Genomic DNA, 16,797 nt, shown 5'->3' on the forward strand with positions numbered 1-16,797 from the left:
ATTAAACTTCAAGTACCAAATGTTAAACAATGGTAACTTGTTTCACAATTTCAAATGAGTTGCAAAACATAAAACAGATAAAATATCAATAAATTACAGCTGACCAAATCGACATCAGATCGGGGCACAAGCCAGCTAGCGGCTCAACAGCGGCGTAGATCTGAGGCACCAGCGCCTAGTAACAAGCCAAGCGAGAGCAAGTTGACCACTGCAACGCGTAAATCATATACCCTGTTAAAAATTAAAGGGTGAAACAGAACCGAAGCCTTTGGCCAAGCTCTGAAGGACATCACAGAGTATAAAAATGGGAGTAACCAAGAATCCAAAAGGTATCCACAACTCAAATGGTACCTTCACCGTTACGGGGTATTTAAGTGTTTAATGCTTGAACAGTTTGATATATGCTGAAGACCACTGGTACACCTGACATATGTCTGCAGGGCCCCCTCAAGCACTCAGAAGTGAAGCAATCGCGACGTGGCATGGACTCGACTAATGTCTGAAGTAGTGCTGGAGGGAACTGACGCTACGTATCCTGCAGGGCTGTCCATAAATCCGTAAGAGGACGAGGGATGGAGATCCTTCCTGAATAATACGCTGCAAGGCACCCCAGATATGCTCAACAATTTTGATGTCTGGGGAGTCTGGTGACCAGCGGAAGTGTTTAATCCCAGAAGAGCGTTCCTGGAGCATTTTGGAAGTATGCGACTTCGCATTGTCCAGCTGGAATTGCCGAATTCTGTCGTAATGCACAATGGACGTGAATGGATGCAGGTAATGAGATAGGATGCTTACATACATTTCACCCGGCATAGTTGTATCTAGACGTATCAGGGGCCTCATATCACTCCAGCTGCACACGCCCATCACCATTATAGAGCCTCCAAGAGGTTTAACAGCCCCTGCTCACACACAGGATCCATCGATTCATGGGGTTGTCTCCATACCCGTACACATCCATCCGCTCGATACAATTTGAAACGATACTCGTCTGACCAAGCAATATCTTTCCAGTCATCAACAGTGTAATGTCGCTGTTGACGGGCCCAGGCGAGGAGTAGAGCTTTTTGTCGTGCAGTCATCAAGGGTACACAAGTGGGCCTTTGGTACCGAAAGTCCATATCGTTATTGTTTCGTTGAATGGTTCGCACGCTGCACTTGTTGGTGGCACAGTATTGAAACCAGAAGAAATTTGCGCAAAGGTTGCACTTCTGTGACGTTAAACGATTCACATCAGTTGTCGTTAGTTCCGTACTAGCAGGATCTTTTTCCGACCGCATCGATGACGGAGAGTTGAAGTTTTACCGGAACCCTGACATTCAGGGTACACTCGTGAAATGATTGTACGGTAAAATCCCCACATCATAGCTGCCTCAGAAATGCCGTGTCTCATCGCTCGTGCGCCGACTATAAATCAGATTTAAATCCACTTGCATCTTGATAACCTACCACTGTAGCAGCAGTAACCTATCTAACAACTGCGCCAAAAACTTTTTGTCTTATATATTCAATCCCGGCTGCAGTGCCGTATTCTGTCTGTTTACACACCTCTGTATTTGAATACGCATGCCTATACGAGTTACTCTGGCACTCCAGTGTACAATTCAACAGATGCAAGCACCGTTTGATTATTATACAAAACATTCCAATAATTACACTGGTGAGTAACCGTGATATCTGACACTAGAGATATATTACTATTTTCTAGAATTATGTTGTTGTCAATGATTAAATTGTATCCCCTTTCTTAAGTTCAGCCTAGTGGCAAGATAAAATCTAAAATTAAACTTGAGCACAGGCCGCATGACCTTAAAATCAAAATTATATGAATGCAACAGTTCGAACCTTTGCTTAAAATCGTCCGTCCGAAATTCTCCTTTAAAAAGACAAGCCAATTCCCACATGGTAGGGAGTTGAGCGCATGCTAGCGGTCCCATCAAATAAACACCAAGAAAAAGCAAAATGCGGAAACACATGACAACTGAAGTTTAAAACCAAGCAGAAGGCAATGTACAAGATGTTTTTAACAAACTGCGGACGACTGAGAAAAGTTTCTAGCGAACAGTACGAATGACGCTCACCCTTAAACAGAAGGTAGCAGGAAGTGGCACTGTCTTCAACCTAAAAACCAAAGAAACTGTTGACCCGGCATCCGGCAAAATCCCACGAGGAAGGGATTCCAAGCGGCTTGGGTAGCCCACGGCAAGATCCGTAAGTTTCGCCGAATAGTGCTGACTTCTCCAAGAAGAAGCCAGTAACAACGCAAACTAGCACATCCATGACAGGGGTAGCTTTGCCAAGTACGTCACGTCAACAACTGCACTAAACTGTACTATATATGCCAGCTCACAACAGTCACACCAGAAAATCCGTGCGCCAGCAATACTGGCCAATTGCTCCCCAAGAAGCTCGTATGTTCCGCCAGACACCAGTATCAACTTCGACCAGCATCTTGCAGCTCGCTCCACTCCTTCCTTTCTACCACAAAGAGAGATCTAAGACCCTCTAACCGACAAAGAAAGTCCTCAACTCACCGGGCATGAGCAGCACGTCTCAAACTTCATGGACATACATGTCCACAATTCTTTAACAATACTATCATACTGACATTTTTGCAGCAGTACATACGCCTTAAAAGCAAAATGACTTAAATCTAATCAACTGTACAATTATTGTGAAATTAATTATTTTAAACTTACAATTTAAGGATACCAATCACGTAGAAGCGTAGCGTATCTAGTGCAAATTTACTTTGTTTCGACTTTCTCAGCTTGAAAGGAAAAAGGACAACAGTGTTGTAGAACTACGTTACTTCGTAAGTGACACATTCATTCGTTTAATTTATTCACGCTGCATTTGTGAATCGCAACATACAAATATTGGATCAATCGTAGTGCCTGATTGTGCTTGTCGACTTGGAGCAATGACGTCATTCCTAAGGCAGAGACGATACATCTTTGAAAGCAACTGACCATATTTACTTTGTTTCGACTTTCTCAGCTTGAAAGGAAAAAGGACAACAGTGTTGTAGAACTACGCTACTTCGTAAGTGACACATTCAATCGTTTCATTTATTCACATTGCATTTGTGAATCGCAACATACAAACATTGGATCAATCGTAGTGCCTGATTGTGCTTGGCGACTTGAAGCAATGACGTCATTCCTAAGACAGAAACGATACATCTTTGAAAGCAACTGACCATAAGCGTAAAGAAACGAATGTAGAATACTGTAAAATTCCATTCACAATTCACGTATTTAATTACTTAGCCACAAATTATATCGAAAATAACGGAAGGTAACGAAAATAAAGAAGAGTAGAGAAAGAGGTATACTTGTCTGAAATACATTATCGTAATTTATTCGAGTAAGAAAAGTACAGAGAACCTATAAATCCATTACACTATAACACATGATGACCTCATAATATTGTACAAAAACTTTAATTTTTAATAATAATTATTGAATTTGACGGGACTAGTACACAAGTGAGGAAAATTCACAAAAAGTAGGGTGTAACAAATGTGGGAACTGGTTTCTAAAATTAAGATATATACGTTAATTCTCGTTACCGATTCCAACCACTCCATGGTGCTTTATTTACTTCGTTTTCCAGACGGTGTGAGCACTGAATGTAATAAGACTTCTGCGTTTCTAACTCCTCTCTAAACTTCTGCGGAAAAATTAATAATATTGGAATCGTTAACTAGAACTTACGTATACAGGTTAATTCTAATTACCGATTCCAACCATTCAACAGTTTGTTATTTAGGCCGTTTCAACAACTAGTGTGTGCACTTAAGTGTCACATTATTTCTACATTTTGTATTACTCTCTTCACTACTATGGAAAAAGAGAAAATTTTGGAATCTCTACCAACAATATTTGTTGCTTTCTCGTAGTAGTAGCCCACAGATTTACTGCAAAAATGTCCAAAATCATGAGCCATCCAATTATTGGATTCGCTAAATAGAACTGACCTTCAATATAGGTCAGCTCTACTTACCGATCCAAACCATTTTTTGCTTAATCAAAATATCCACGGGTGTACTGCCGGTCCATAGTGTCCAACGACACTATTTTTATTATCAAATACGCCGAGAGAAACACAAGAATCACATTTGCTGCTTCATTCAGCACATAGTTTTTTCAGCAGGTGTGTGCACTAAAATGGAGGCTAACAGGATTTCTGTACTTTTAATTGTTCTCTGAACTGCTGCGGAAAAGTTACTAATATTGGAATGGGTGACTAGAACTGACATATATTGAAGGTCAGTTCTAATTACTTTACTAGGATTTCACCAAACACTTTTGTTTATCGCAATTTAAATATTCTCTGGGCTTTTACACTCGTATAAATTACGAGTACACTTCTCATCACACACGAAAATTTATTTTAGATTATTGTTCTTATTTTTAGGTATCTTCAATTCGTTTCGATACAATTGATTGCTAAGTAAATAGCTACGTCAAATGTGATTGTAATTTTATCACATGCTACATTAGTTTCTTTACGAGTATGATCCATTGCTTTATCGATAGACCATAGGTAACATAGATTACGCATGACGTCATTTGGCTGAAACCAACATCTTAACACGCGACTCGGAGCACGAAGCCGAGTTTATGTCATTTCATTACGAGTCTATAGTGCTTAATTAATATATTAGAAATTTCGGAAAAACAGTTTAACTGAATTACTACGTGACGTATATAAGTAATAAGACAAGTCATTTTATTGTTAAAATCAACCTGATATCATGTAGAAATCAGAAAAACCGTCAGTTCCACTTCGCATAGCACGTAATGACAAAGATTCGGCCTGCTCTAACGCGTTTAGCATGCTGCCCCGAGTCACGTGACTCAGTTGTTCCTTTCAGTTGGTACAGTTGAAATATACGAGTCACATTTTGGAAAGAGACAGCATGAAAGGAGGCATGAGGTTGTTGGGGTTTTTTATCTTTGGAGTAATAAATTCTGGAGGGGATTGTGCAGATGTATTTAGGGTCTTCCAAGTCGTAAGAAAGAAGTGTTAACATCTTTAATTGAAGAATGTGTGGTACAAGGTTCAACAGTAATGTCGGTTCTGTTTCTTTCCTGCAAGGGGTTGGGACAAAAGTTATCATTTGGTTGTAAATCACAATATTCATTTCAAAGATTACAGGCTGGGTGAAAGAACCAGTACCATCGAGGGGTATTGGGGGAGAGGGGGGGGGGGGGGGGGGGGGTGGGTGTAAAATCTCTTGTCAGGCGGGGACAGAGGGCTTCAGTGTTGCTAGGTCATTTCGATAAATACTGTTGGAGGAAGAGTATTCCTATAACTTACGTATTTATAGCATTTATGAAAATAGTCATAAAAATGTATACGTTTCGTTTTATGCGTCAATTGTGGGTGGATTTCATATTTTTGTTGTTTTCTATTTTTTTTTAATTGCCTTTGAGTTTGGTACTTTTCTGGTTTCACTGGGGGGAGGTTCTTCTGTCGTTTTAATACTCTTTGGGTACAATGGTTGGGAGAGGGGTTGGTTGTTGTGTCTTGTGCCTGTTGGGTTATGTGATTAATTGGTGACATCATTTGTCTCTTATTTTAAAAATTTGACTGGTTGGTGGTGGGTAGAGAGGAAGAACTGATTTAGTTGGTGCGTCTTTAGTGCCTGGCGGTATTATTGTTACAGAGTATTACGTGGAAGGGCTGTAGGTAAGGGGGTAGGCATAATACAACAGTTATAATCGTAATTTTATTGTAATGACCATCCAAACTCTTGAATACACCAAATAATTGTTTTAAAGAAACGTCAAAGAAATTTTACAATGAAGCTGTAATGCTTAATCTTGACCAGGAAAAACTTTACAACCAGAAGTCAATACAACACATGCACTCTCCTGTCAAAATTACTGCAGTTCCTCATTCGTCTATCCTTGATCAACGCAAACTGTTAAAAAAGAAAACACAACAATCAGAATTGGTCTCTGGATGGGACACGAAAATAACCATCTAAATGCAGGACAAATGAATAGGATGACAAGGTTCCGAACTCCACGTCCCGCAGATTCTGAGCCACATACAACTCGCCTAGTATTCAGACCCCTGGGCGACGACCGTTCCAATCATCACAGCTCAGTATAACTCAAAAGGTTTATGACTGGTACTATGCTCGGTGTCACCGATACCGACCAAAGGCGTCTTCTCTGCAGAACACGTCGTGTAGCCGGTGACATAGTCTGGGGCTCCGCTCCTACGTCTCGCTCTCTGGTTGCAACCCTTCTCCACGTAGCTCGCTCCAGCCGCCCCTCGTCGCAGTGACCAGAGGGCAACACTTCAGTGTCGCTTGTCGCGCCACACTGAAGTACCGGCGCGGGAAGGTTGCGCTTGGCCTTCAAAGGCGTCGAACATGTGGCGATGATACCGCCGGTTCTATTTTTTATTAGTTTTTTTTGTTTTTCTGGCTTTTGCATACTTAATTATAGTTTGACTGCCTAATATTGTTATTTACTGTTACTTCCTTGTTTTGTTCTCCTTGTCATCCTCGATCGTGCACTCCTTTGGAAATTCACCTGTGGTAAGTTTCTTTTCATGTAGCCAGTGTTATGTCTTCCATTTCGATGTTTTTCTGTACTTCTGTGAATTTCACTTTCATTCCTGAGGTACAAATTTTATCGACTAGCGTTTCGATCTATTGTAGCTCGTCTGAGTTACGTGTAATAAGATTATCGGTTCCAACGCTCTGTTAATTTGGCGTTTTATTTTTTTGAGTGTGAATGTTGATAAAGATATTCGGTTTTGGAAATTTTTTCATTATTACTTTGGATACTTTGTACAATAATGTTCTTTCAAACATATTAGAGGATTTGTTCTACATAGGACAATTTATGCAAGTTCTGCGTTTTTACAACGTTTGTTTACAGTGGTTTCTTTCAGGATTTACGTTGCTTCTTTCCTCTCTGAACTTCCGTGGCAAATAATTTATTTATTGCACTAGTACAGAAAGTAACAGTGAAATAAAAGTCCTACAATATGACATTGTACATAATTACTGCAAAAACATTGAAAAATAATGATTTGTGAAATCGGCAACTACAGTTGACCTATATTGATATATCATTTACCATGGAAAGGGTGGAACTGGTAACTGAATTTAGGTATACAGGTCAATTGGAGTTACCGTTCCTAAACAGTGCATGGTTCGTTATGCACATCGTTTTTCCAAATGTCGATCAATTCAAGTTTCCGATTCCCACCATTGTGTGATTGAACAGTTGAAATTGGTAACTAGAACTGACCTCCCACATAGGTCAATTCTAGTCACAGGCTGCATCCATTCTATCGTTCTTTATTTAGGACGTTTTTGGAGCAGGATTGTGCACCGACATGTGATGGGACTTCCGTAGTACTACTTGCTCTACGAACTACCGCGAACAAGTCATTATAATTGGGATCGGTGACTAGAAGTGACTACCTATATAGGTCAATACTAGCTCCAGCTATTAGATACTTTATTAACTGGATCAGTTTTTTCAGAGATGTGTCCCCTTGTAAATGTATTATGAACTACTGCGAAACAGCTGCCAACTTGGGAATCGGTAATTAGGATGAACCTCCTATATACGTCAACTCTAGTTACCGATTCCAATTGTTCGATGGTTAATTAAATAGATCGTTTTCCCTTGACGAGTGTTAAATGTACCATTTCTGCAACCGAAACTGCTCTCTGGACGTAAACTTAAAAGCTTTTAATATTGGTATCAGTAACTAGAAGTGACCTCATATGTATGTCAATTGTAGTTATCGATTCCAATATTTGTTACTTCTTATGGATTTTCATTACTACTGTATCTGTCACTGTTTATTTTGCATGTTGGTTGTTTATTCGTGTTTCTTATTATTCGCTTTATTTTTTGGTGTTCTTTTGTAATTTACTTTCTCCCCTCCCAAAACCATAATTTGCCAGCGCTTTTCCTGTTTGAATTAATAACTAATATTAAAATTACGGCTATTTTATAATAGCAAGATTTAACAGATCTCTGCTCTGTGCAACCTCTATAGGCATAAATGGTGATAATAATTCTAGTCAGACATAATTTTTTATCCATCCTTGTTCTTATTTCTTTTCCTATCTTCAACACGTTTCGTTGTAATTCGTGCGTAAATAATAATCGCCTTAGATGTGAGTGTAATTTTATCGCATGCTGCATTCGTTTGTTTACGAATATGACTCGTTCCTTTCATAGACTGCCTCTCTACAGCATCTGTGCCTTCGGTATGACGTCACTGGTCACAGCCGACGAGTAGTATCGGACACTAGGATTTGTCCAAAATGCTAAAAGTAAAGAGGTCTCTCTTAGAAGCTGAAAATTGTCAACCGCCCACTTTGACATAGTGAACAAAGCATGTTACCAATCTCATACCAGTATTTCACAAATATCTTACTAACTTTGCTGTACAGTGCTCCCCGCTCTCACATTAGGAAGCTGCAGTGGAGCGAAGTTGGTGATGTCAGAGCCGCGCGGTATTAGCCGAGAGGTCTGGGGCGCTGCAGTCATGGACTGTGCGGCTGGTCCCGGCGGAGATTCGAATCCTTCCTCGAGCACTCCTTAGGACAGTTTAGGTTAAGTAGTGTGTAAGCTTTAGGACTGATGACCTTAGAAGATAAGTCCCATAAGTTTCCGCACACATTAGAACATTTAAACATAAGATGCGCGCAAAATATAAAAACTCTTCATTCAGAAGTTCATAACTGAATAATGTCGGAATTATAACAAAGAACTTCTTTCGGGATCGATTTATGGGGCAGATTTCTTGCTAGTCTGCTTTTTTTCCCTTAAAATATGAAGCAGAGTTGGTGATGATTCCATGTCGTAATCACACACTCTCACACTGGAACCACCGCAATGTTGCAACACGAAAGTGGCTGGGCACTGTTTATAACTGAGAATATCACAGTAATTATCAAGCGTTTTCGAAACTTCTTATTGTCATCTAAGATAAGTACATACTTCCTGAGTTGCAAAATTTCGACACCTTTCGCAGAGAGATAAAAAGGCTGTATCGTCATGACGGCAGTCCTGTCCGATCTACTTGGCGGACGAAGATAACAGTACGGCGAGAGTAGGTAGACGTGTTATAAATGTGACCAGCTCATTCACTGAGACGCGAGACCCGCTATGGCAGGCATCCAGGTGGCCGTGGTGTGCCTGCTGCTGGCTGTGCAGCTGCAGCTGGTGGAGCCACATGCGGTGCGGCCGCGAACGCGAGCCCACGGCCGCATCATAGGCGGCTCCGAAGCCACCATTGAGGACTACCCGTGGATGCTGGCCCTGAAGTATGCCGGATACCAGCAGTGCGGCGCCTCCATAATCGGAACCGAGTGGGCCCTGACTGCCGCCCACTGCGTCAGCTCTTACAGAGCACCGTACGAGGCGCTGTACAGAGTGCGCGCCGGGTCCTCCATCCGTAGCAGTGGGGGCGTCATACTGGACGTGGCCGAGGTCTACGTACACGAACAGCACGACAGCATTTCTGGCGACTACGACATCGCAGTCATGCGGGTGAGTGGTCAGTGGCAAAACGTGCGTTTCAGTTGTTGTTGTTGTTGTTGTTGTTGTTGTCTTCAGTCCTGAGACTGGTTAGATGCTGCTCTCCATGATAAACTGTCCTGTGCGAGCTTCTTCATCTCCCAGTACCTACTGCAGCTCACATCCTTCCGAATCTGCTTAGTGTATTCATCTCTTGGTCTGACTTTACGATTTTTACCCTTTACGCTGCCCTCCAGTACCAAATTGGTGATCCCTTGATGTCCCAGAACATGTCCTACCAAGCGGTGCCTTCTTCTTGTCACGTTGTGCCACAAACTCCTCTTTTCCCCAGTTCTATTCAAAACCTCCTCATTAGTTATGTGATCTACTCATCTAATATTCAGCATTCTCCTGTAGGACCACATTTCAAAAGCTTCTATTCTCTTCTAACTATTTATCGTCCTTGTTTCACTTCCATACATGGCTATACTCCATACAAATACTTTCAGAAACGACTTCCAGACACTTAAATCTGTACTCGGTGTTAACAAATTCTCTTCTTCAGAGACACTTTCCTTACTATTGCCAGTCTACATTTTATATCCTCTCTACTTCGACCATCATCAGTTATTTTGCTCCCCAAATAGCAAAACTCCTTTACTGCTTTAAGTGTCTCATTTCCTAATCTAATTCCCTCAACATCACCCGAATTAATTCGACTACATTCCATTATCCTCGTTTTGCTTTTGTTGATGTTCATCTTATATCCTTCTTTCAAGACACTGTCCATTCCGTTCAACTGCTCTTCCAGGTGCTTTGCTGTCTCTGACAGAATTACAATGTCATCGGCGAACCTCAAAGTTTTTATTTCTTCTCCATGGATTTTAATTCCTACTCCGAACTTTTCTTTTTTTTTCTTTACTGTTCACTCAATATACAGATTGAGTAACATCGGGAAGAGGCTACAACCCTGTCTCACTCCCTTCCCAACCACTGCTTCCCTTTCATACCCCTCGACTCGTGTAACTGCCATCTGGTTCCTGTACAAATTGTAAATAGCCTTTCGCTCCCTGTATTTTACCCCTGCCATCTTTAAAGTTTGAAAGAGAGTATTCCAGTCAACATTGCCAAAAGCCTTCTCCAAGTCTACAAATGCTAGAAACGTAGGTTTGCGTTTCCTTAATCTATTTTCTAAGATAAGTCGTAGGGTCAGTACTGCCTCACGTGTTCCAAGATTTCAGCGGAATCCAAACTGGTCTTCCCCGACGACGGCTTCTACCAGTTTTTCCATTCGTCTGTAAAGAATTCGAGTTGGTATTTTGCAGCTGTGACTTATTAAACTGATAGTTCGGTAATTTTCACATCTGTGAACACCTGCTTTCTTTGGGATTGGAATAATTATATTCTTCTTGAAGTCTGAGTGTATTTCGCCTGTCTCATACATCTTCCGCTTCAACACATTCATCTATTTCGCTTTAAGAAACTATTCTGTTTCCCCCACTGCTTTATTTTTATTTCGTGTATTACGTTACGTTACGATTTACGCAGGTAAATAACAAGAATTTCAGATGAATATCTATGAGAGAATTTCCAGCAATGTATCAATACAAGTTTGATTTCAAATAATACTGGGTAAAATAGCCTACGGAGTGATGAATAATAAAGCGAAGTTAATCCTGTTGTGGAATTTTCTATCAGTGCTAATTATACACAATATATTATTTTCATTCTCTGGTCTGACTACGTAAAGAAATCTTTAATTCTTTTGTAAATGTTCATTATTCTTTGCTATATTACATCACTTGATTTTGGGTATTAAAACTTTTGCTAACAGTTACACACACTATACAATGTAAGCTTTCACGGCCGGTATTGTCTTCACTTAAAACTTCCGGGCTGATAGGCCGTGGTCGAAGTATAAAATCTCACTCCTGACGTTTCGTCTTCGACTGCGGGAGAAATCCACGGAGGTAAAGCGGCGAAGTGCGAAGAGAACTCGAGGAAGCGCTGATTATATAGGCAGTACAGAGGGCGCCACTGTTGATCACGTGATCAACGGCAGCCCTTAGATAGCTGGGTTGTTGTGAAGTACTTTTTAGCTGACTATAGGGAATTCTCAATAGCAGTGCTACAAAATGTTAAACGATATTAAATCGGAAAACAGAGGAAAAAACACCATAATTCAGGGGGAGGTTCAAAATGTAAAATACATATTCTGGAACAAACTATTTGTCGGTAATGAAACCACGCTTATCTAAGAGCAAAATTATTTAAGAAATCAGATTAAAGTATTTCTCCTGAATGTTATTACACACACAGACTATAATATATGATATGTGGCGTATGCAATACTATGGTTACATTTTGTTAAAGAAGTGCTACTAAAGGACAGCAGAAGAGAAAACACAAACGCCTTACGAATAATGAGTAAGCAATTGATAGTAGTCCCTGTGCAGATGTGTCACCCAAGCTTCAGTCATTTACAGTAACGTTGCTTGATTGGTAACAACCCACACAAACGTATATGGTCTACAGTGGAATTGCTACACTTCATGATGTATAGTTTAATTACAACCGTTAGGACAACACATATTATTATGAGACTACTACGTTATTTTCTGACACTGGAATTTTCCTTAATGGTACGAATGTAAGTTTAACTTGGTGTTAGTGAAGGCAAACATTAAACGATAACTTAAAACTTGACATGAAACTATGTACCACACTTTAGTATTATTTGTCTATAGGAGACTATTTGTATTGATGCTCCGCAACAATGAAATGTCTGTTGATAGTCAACAGTGTTTGATTGCAGTGATGTGCGGTGAGCAGCTTCCTGCCCGAGACAACTGCTGCAACATCTCTGGTGCTGCCGTTCCGATGTTCCACCGATCGCCAGTCCGTGAGGCTACACATTAAATAAAACCTTAGTAGTCGAAAAGGAGAACGGTAGAGGCCAATACAGTTATTTTAATACGAAGAACGCTGATTTCAAGAAAACTACAATGGACGGGCATTCGAGCACCAACCCCAGGGCGCTGATCGCCCGCTTATTTTTACTTCAGCAAAATTAAACCGTTTAGGGGTTCGACCCTCTCACAGATTCCACTGCAGTTTTGAGCTTACCAGACCAGACCATAGACAGGCCACTGCCTCAGTCGAAGACAATTTCACTCGTAATGTTCAGTTTATCTGTCGTTGCCAAGTAACATCACACAATCACTCCTCAACTGTCTCTTCACAGATAATAACTATCCTAATGAGCCGAAGCTTCCCAATTTGCAAGGAAGTTACATACACGTGGCATTAAGATTACACAATAAATTACAACCTTGATTCTATGCAACGCATTACACTGTACCTGTATATACAAAATAATTACCATCCCAAGTAAGCCAAGATAACAGGGAAAAGAGAAACAAAAAACAGAAAAAGAAAAAAATCCATACTGACTTCATTAATATTTTACTGAACTCTAAACGACTGGTAGTAGCAGTTGTATAGTGCAATAACAGAAGCCGAATACGTCTGTTACAATACGATTCGTAGTATCTGATACTGGCGTTATATGTTATCACAACAGACTTTCAACTTAGTGCCAGAAATACATAGCAAATATTCCCAGGTATCTTTTTGAAGCTCTTTGGATATACCATCAGATGCTTGTTGGGCGTACTACATTTCTTCACCATACATTTATTTAAGACTGCATCTTGTATTGCTTTACCTTGATATTCATACAAACTACCAAGGAACTCTGCTTTCTTATTACGGCCTAGTTGCAAGTAACTCTTCTTGACTACAGGATCACATAACTCAAAATGTGTTTTCTTTCATGCCAGCACCAGCGACGGAAATGTAGCTGTCACTTCCCCGCCCTTTTGTTTTCCTGTCTTCTTTCTTCGTTCTAGAATTGTCATAAGGCTGTCGTCGATTCCAACCCATTATTACTCTTTACTTTTGCACAACCTCTAAACAGCTTTCTTCGTAACGTTAACACAACACTGACTGTCGACGCTGCGAGAAAGCTGACTTTCAAATAAGCACTCGCTGCTTTAAACTGGAGGCGCTGCGGGCACACGCATCAAGGAAACGCTGTCCTGACCTCTAGCATTGCGATAACCAAACAAAAACATGGTACAATATTCTACACAACCCGATGATTAATTTAGAAAAAATTTCCCGTAAACGGCACATATACCTACGGTCACTTCCTCAGGAAAATATCTCAGTTGTTCTTATCAATACAAATTTTTAGATCATAAAGTGGTATAAAATGTTTCCAGAATGAGATTTTCACTCTGCAGCGGAGTGTGCGCTGATATGAAACTTCCTGGCAGATTAAAACTGTCTGCTTGACCGAGACTCGAAATCGGGACCTTTGCCTTTCGCGGGCAAGCGTTCTACCATCTGAGCTACCAAAGCACGACTCACGCCCGGTCCTCACAGCTTTACTCCTGCCAGTATCTCGTCTCCTCCCTTCCAAACTTTACAGAAGCTCTCCTGCTTCGAGTTCGAGTCTCGGTCGGGAAGTTTGATGTAAAATGTGTTATTATGCTGGTGTTTAATCACTGATGTTCCCCATCATATATTACGATATTTGGAAACATATAATATTCAAGAGAAGTTACCCCCACACAAACAACACCTTATTTCATTTTCATTACGATTCACATGTAGAAACAAATAGTTTCTACCATTTGGGTTTCGTATCGTTTCCTGTAGTATACACTAAGGTGACAAAGACCATAGGGAACCTCCTAATATCGTGCCGGCCCCCCTTATTCTCTGCTTAGTGCAGCAACTCGCTGTGGCTTGGACTCAAGCCCTTGGAAGTCTCCTGCAGAAATACTGAGCTATGCTGCCTCCGTAGGCGTCCGTAATAGCGAAAGAGTTGCTGCTGCAGGATTTTGTGCACGAAATTACCTCTCGGTTATGTTTTATAAATTTCGATGGGACTGATATTGGTTGATCTGGGTGGCCAAATAATTAGCTTGATTTGGTTGGTCGGTTGGTTGGTTGAATTGGAAGGAGGAGACCAAACAGCGAGATCAACGGTCCCATCAGGTAAAGGATGAGAGAAGAAGTCGGGTGACCCTTTCAAAGGAACCATCCCTATTTTTCTCTGAAGCAATTTAGTGAGATCACAGACAACGTAAATACGGAAGCTCGCGCGGGGGGGGTGTGAACCTTTGTCCTCCTGAACGAGAGGCCAGTGTGCTAAGCACTGCGTCACATCGCTCAGTCACTCGAATTATCCACAATGATCTTCGGTTCAATCGCGAACAATTATGGCCCGGTGCCGAGGAGCAATGTCGTCCTTGAATATTCCACCGTTGTTCGGGAACATGAAGTCCATCAGTGGCTGCAAATGTTGTCCGAGTATATGAACATAAACATGATTGAACCACAGGACGCAGACCATTCCATGTGAACGAAGCCCACACCATTATGGAGCCACCACCAGTTTTAACAATGCCTTGTTGACAATTAGGGTCCATGGCTTCATGGGATTTGAGCCAAAATCGAACCCTACCGTCGGTTCCCACCAACTGAAATCTAAATTGATTTTACCAAGCCTCGGTCTTACAGTCGCGAAGAGTCCAAGCGATATAGTCACGAGCTCAGGAGAGGAGCAAACCCACTCGCGTCGGCCATCTGCTGCCACAGTCCGTTACCGTCAAAATTCTCCTCACTCTCAGAAAGCATACATTCGTCGTACGTCCCACATTGATTTGTGCTGTTATTCATTGCTGCTTGTGTGTTTGCACTGACAGCTCTACGCAAATGCTCTGCTCTCGGTCGTTAAGTGAAGGCCGTCGGCCACTGCGTTGCCCGTGTGTGATATCCTCGGCAAACTCTTGGCATTGTGAATCTCGGAGTATTGAAATCCCTGAAGGTTTCCGAACTGGAATGTCCCTTGCATTTAGTTCCACCTTCGATTTCGCATTCACAGTCTGTTAACTCAAGCCGGAAACGAGAATCACCTGAATACAGACGACAGCGCTACCCTTTTGTACCTTGTGTACGATGTTTTAACGCCATCTGTAGATGTGCATATGGCTATCCCATGTCTTTCTGCCACCTTAATGTTCATACAGTGTCATATAGCTATACTGTTTCACAGTGTTACAAGCTTTCTTTAAACCTAAAAATTTTACAAAAATACTCTTGTCTTACCTCAGTCTACCTGACTTTTAATTTTCAGGTGAACGGTTCATTTCCACTGGGTCCCAACGTGGCAATTGTGAACCTTCCAGAGGATGGATACGACCCGCCAGCCGGAGTCGCAGTCACAGTGACCGGCTGGGGACAAACTGAAACGGAGTACCAACCTAGCGTCTTGAGAAAAGTGGACATCGTTGTCAGGGACCGGTCCGCGTGTGACTTCCCGACCACGACACGTGAAGTGACGCCACGCATGCTGTGCGCTGGAGAGTCGGGCGAGAGCGTGTGCTACGGGGACTCTGGTGGTCCTCTGGTGAGCGGCACGACGCAGCTGGGCATCGCGTCGTGGATGAGTGGTTATTGTCTCCATGGGGGCGCCGTCTACGCCAACGTGGGAAATTTGCGCTCCTGGATTACTGGGGTCACTGGCATCTGACAGCCATAGCGGACCAATCCAAACAACACTATGCGAAGCTGTACGTCCTGAGTTTTTCTCTGACAAACACAATTGAAATGAAACAATAATTCTCGATAAACCAAACCTTTGACAAATTTATTACGTTGAGAAATAAATGAGTAATAACCATTTTCGCTATATACGTGGAGAAATAAACGAGTAATAACCATTTTCGCTATATACCGGCGTTAATGAATATATATATATATATATATATATATATATATATATATATATATATATATATATGTAAAATTATATACAGTACACAAGTTTTAAATGGCTCAGACTACATTCGGATTTCGGATGTTGATGGACTCGATCCAGCGGAGTGTCTCGTGGGATGCTTGATGCAGCTTCTCAGTGCCACCAGGGAAGCGTCTTATTGGACATTCATTCACAATGTGGCTCGTTGTTTGGGTGTCACCACATCACACACACTGTCACTTGGAAAGCCCCACTTGTGCATGTTGTATATGCACATACCATCTTCAGTCCGATATCTGTTTAACTGCACCCACACCTCGCTTGGTAGGTGGAAGCCTGGAACTGGAAATGATGGATTGTCTACAAGTTCGTGGTTTCTGGTTCTTGTAGCTTGCCACTCACGTTTGCACTCTACGTCCTGGTCGAATCCTGTGGATAGCATTTGGACTC

The 16,797-nt window shown here is 41.5% G+C and overlaps 1 protein-coding gene across 1 annotated transcript; it reads left to right on the forward strand.

Moving 5' to 3' along the window:
- The first annotated feature begins 9,129 nt into the window (after nt 1-9,129).
- LOC126272945 (trypsin delta-like) lies at nt 9,130-16,320 on the forward strand. Its single transcript, XM_049976243.1, has 2 exons — nt 9,130-9,548; nt 15,724-16,320. Exons 1-2 carry the CDS (start codon nt 9,165-9,167, stop codon nt 16,117-16,119), a joined length of 780 nt encoding a protein of 259 aa, XP_049832200.1. The 5' UTR covers nt 9,130-9,164; the 3' UTR covers nt 16,120-16,320.
- Nucleotides 16,321-16,797: the final 477 nt, after the last annotated feature.

The sequence above is a fragment of the Schistocerca gregaria genome, chromosome 5 (genome assembly GCF_023897955.1).
Source record: "Schistocerca gregaria isolate iqSchGreg1 chromosome 5, iqSchGreg1.2, whole genome shotgun sequence".
NCBI classification, from domain to species: domain Eukaryota; kingdom Metazoa; phylum Arthropoda; class Insecta; order Orthoptera; family Acrididae; genus Schistocerca; species Schistocerca gregaria.

Coding starts and splice junctions, on each gene's coding strand:
- LOC126272945 (XM_049976243.1), top strand. CDS start 9,165: ATGGCAGGCATCCAGGTGGCCGTGGTGTGCCTGCTGCTGGCTGTGCAG. Junction 9,549..15,723: donor ACGACATCGCAGTCATGCGG/GTGAGTGGTCAG, acceptor TTTAATTTTCAG/GTGAACGGTTCATTTCCACT.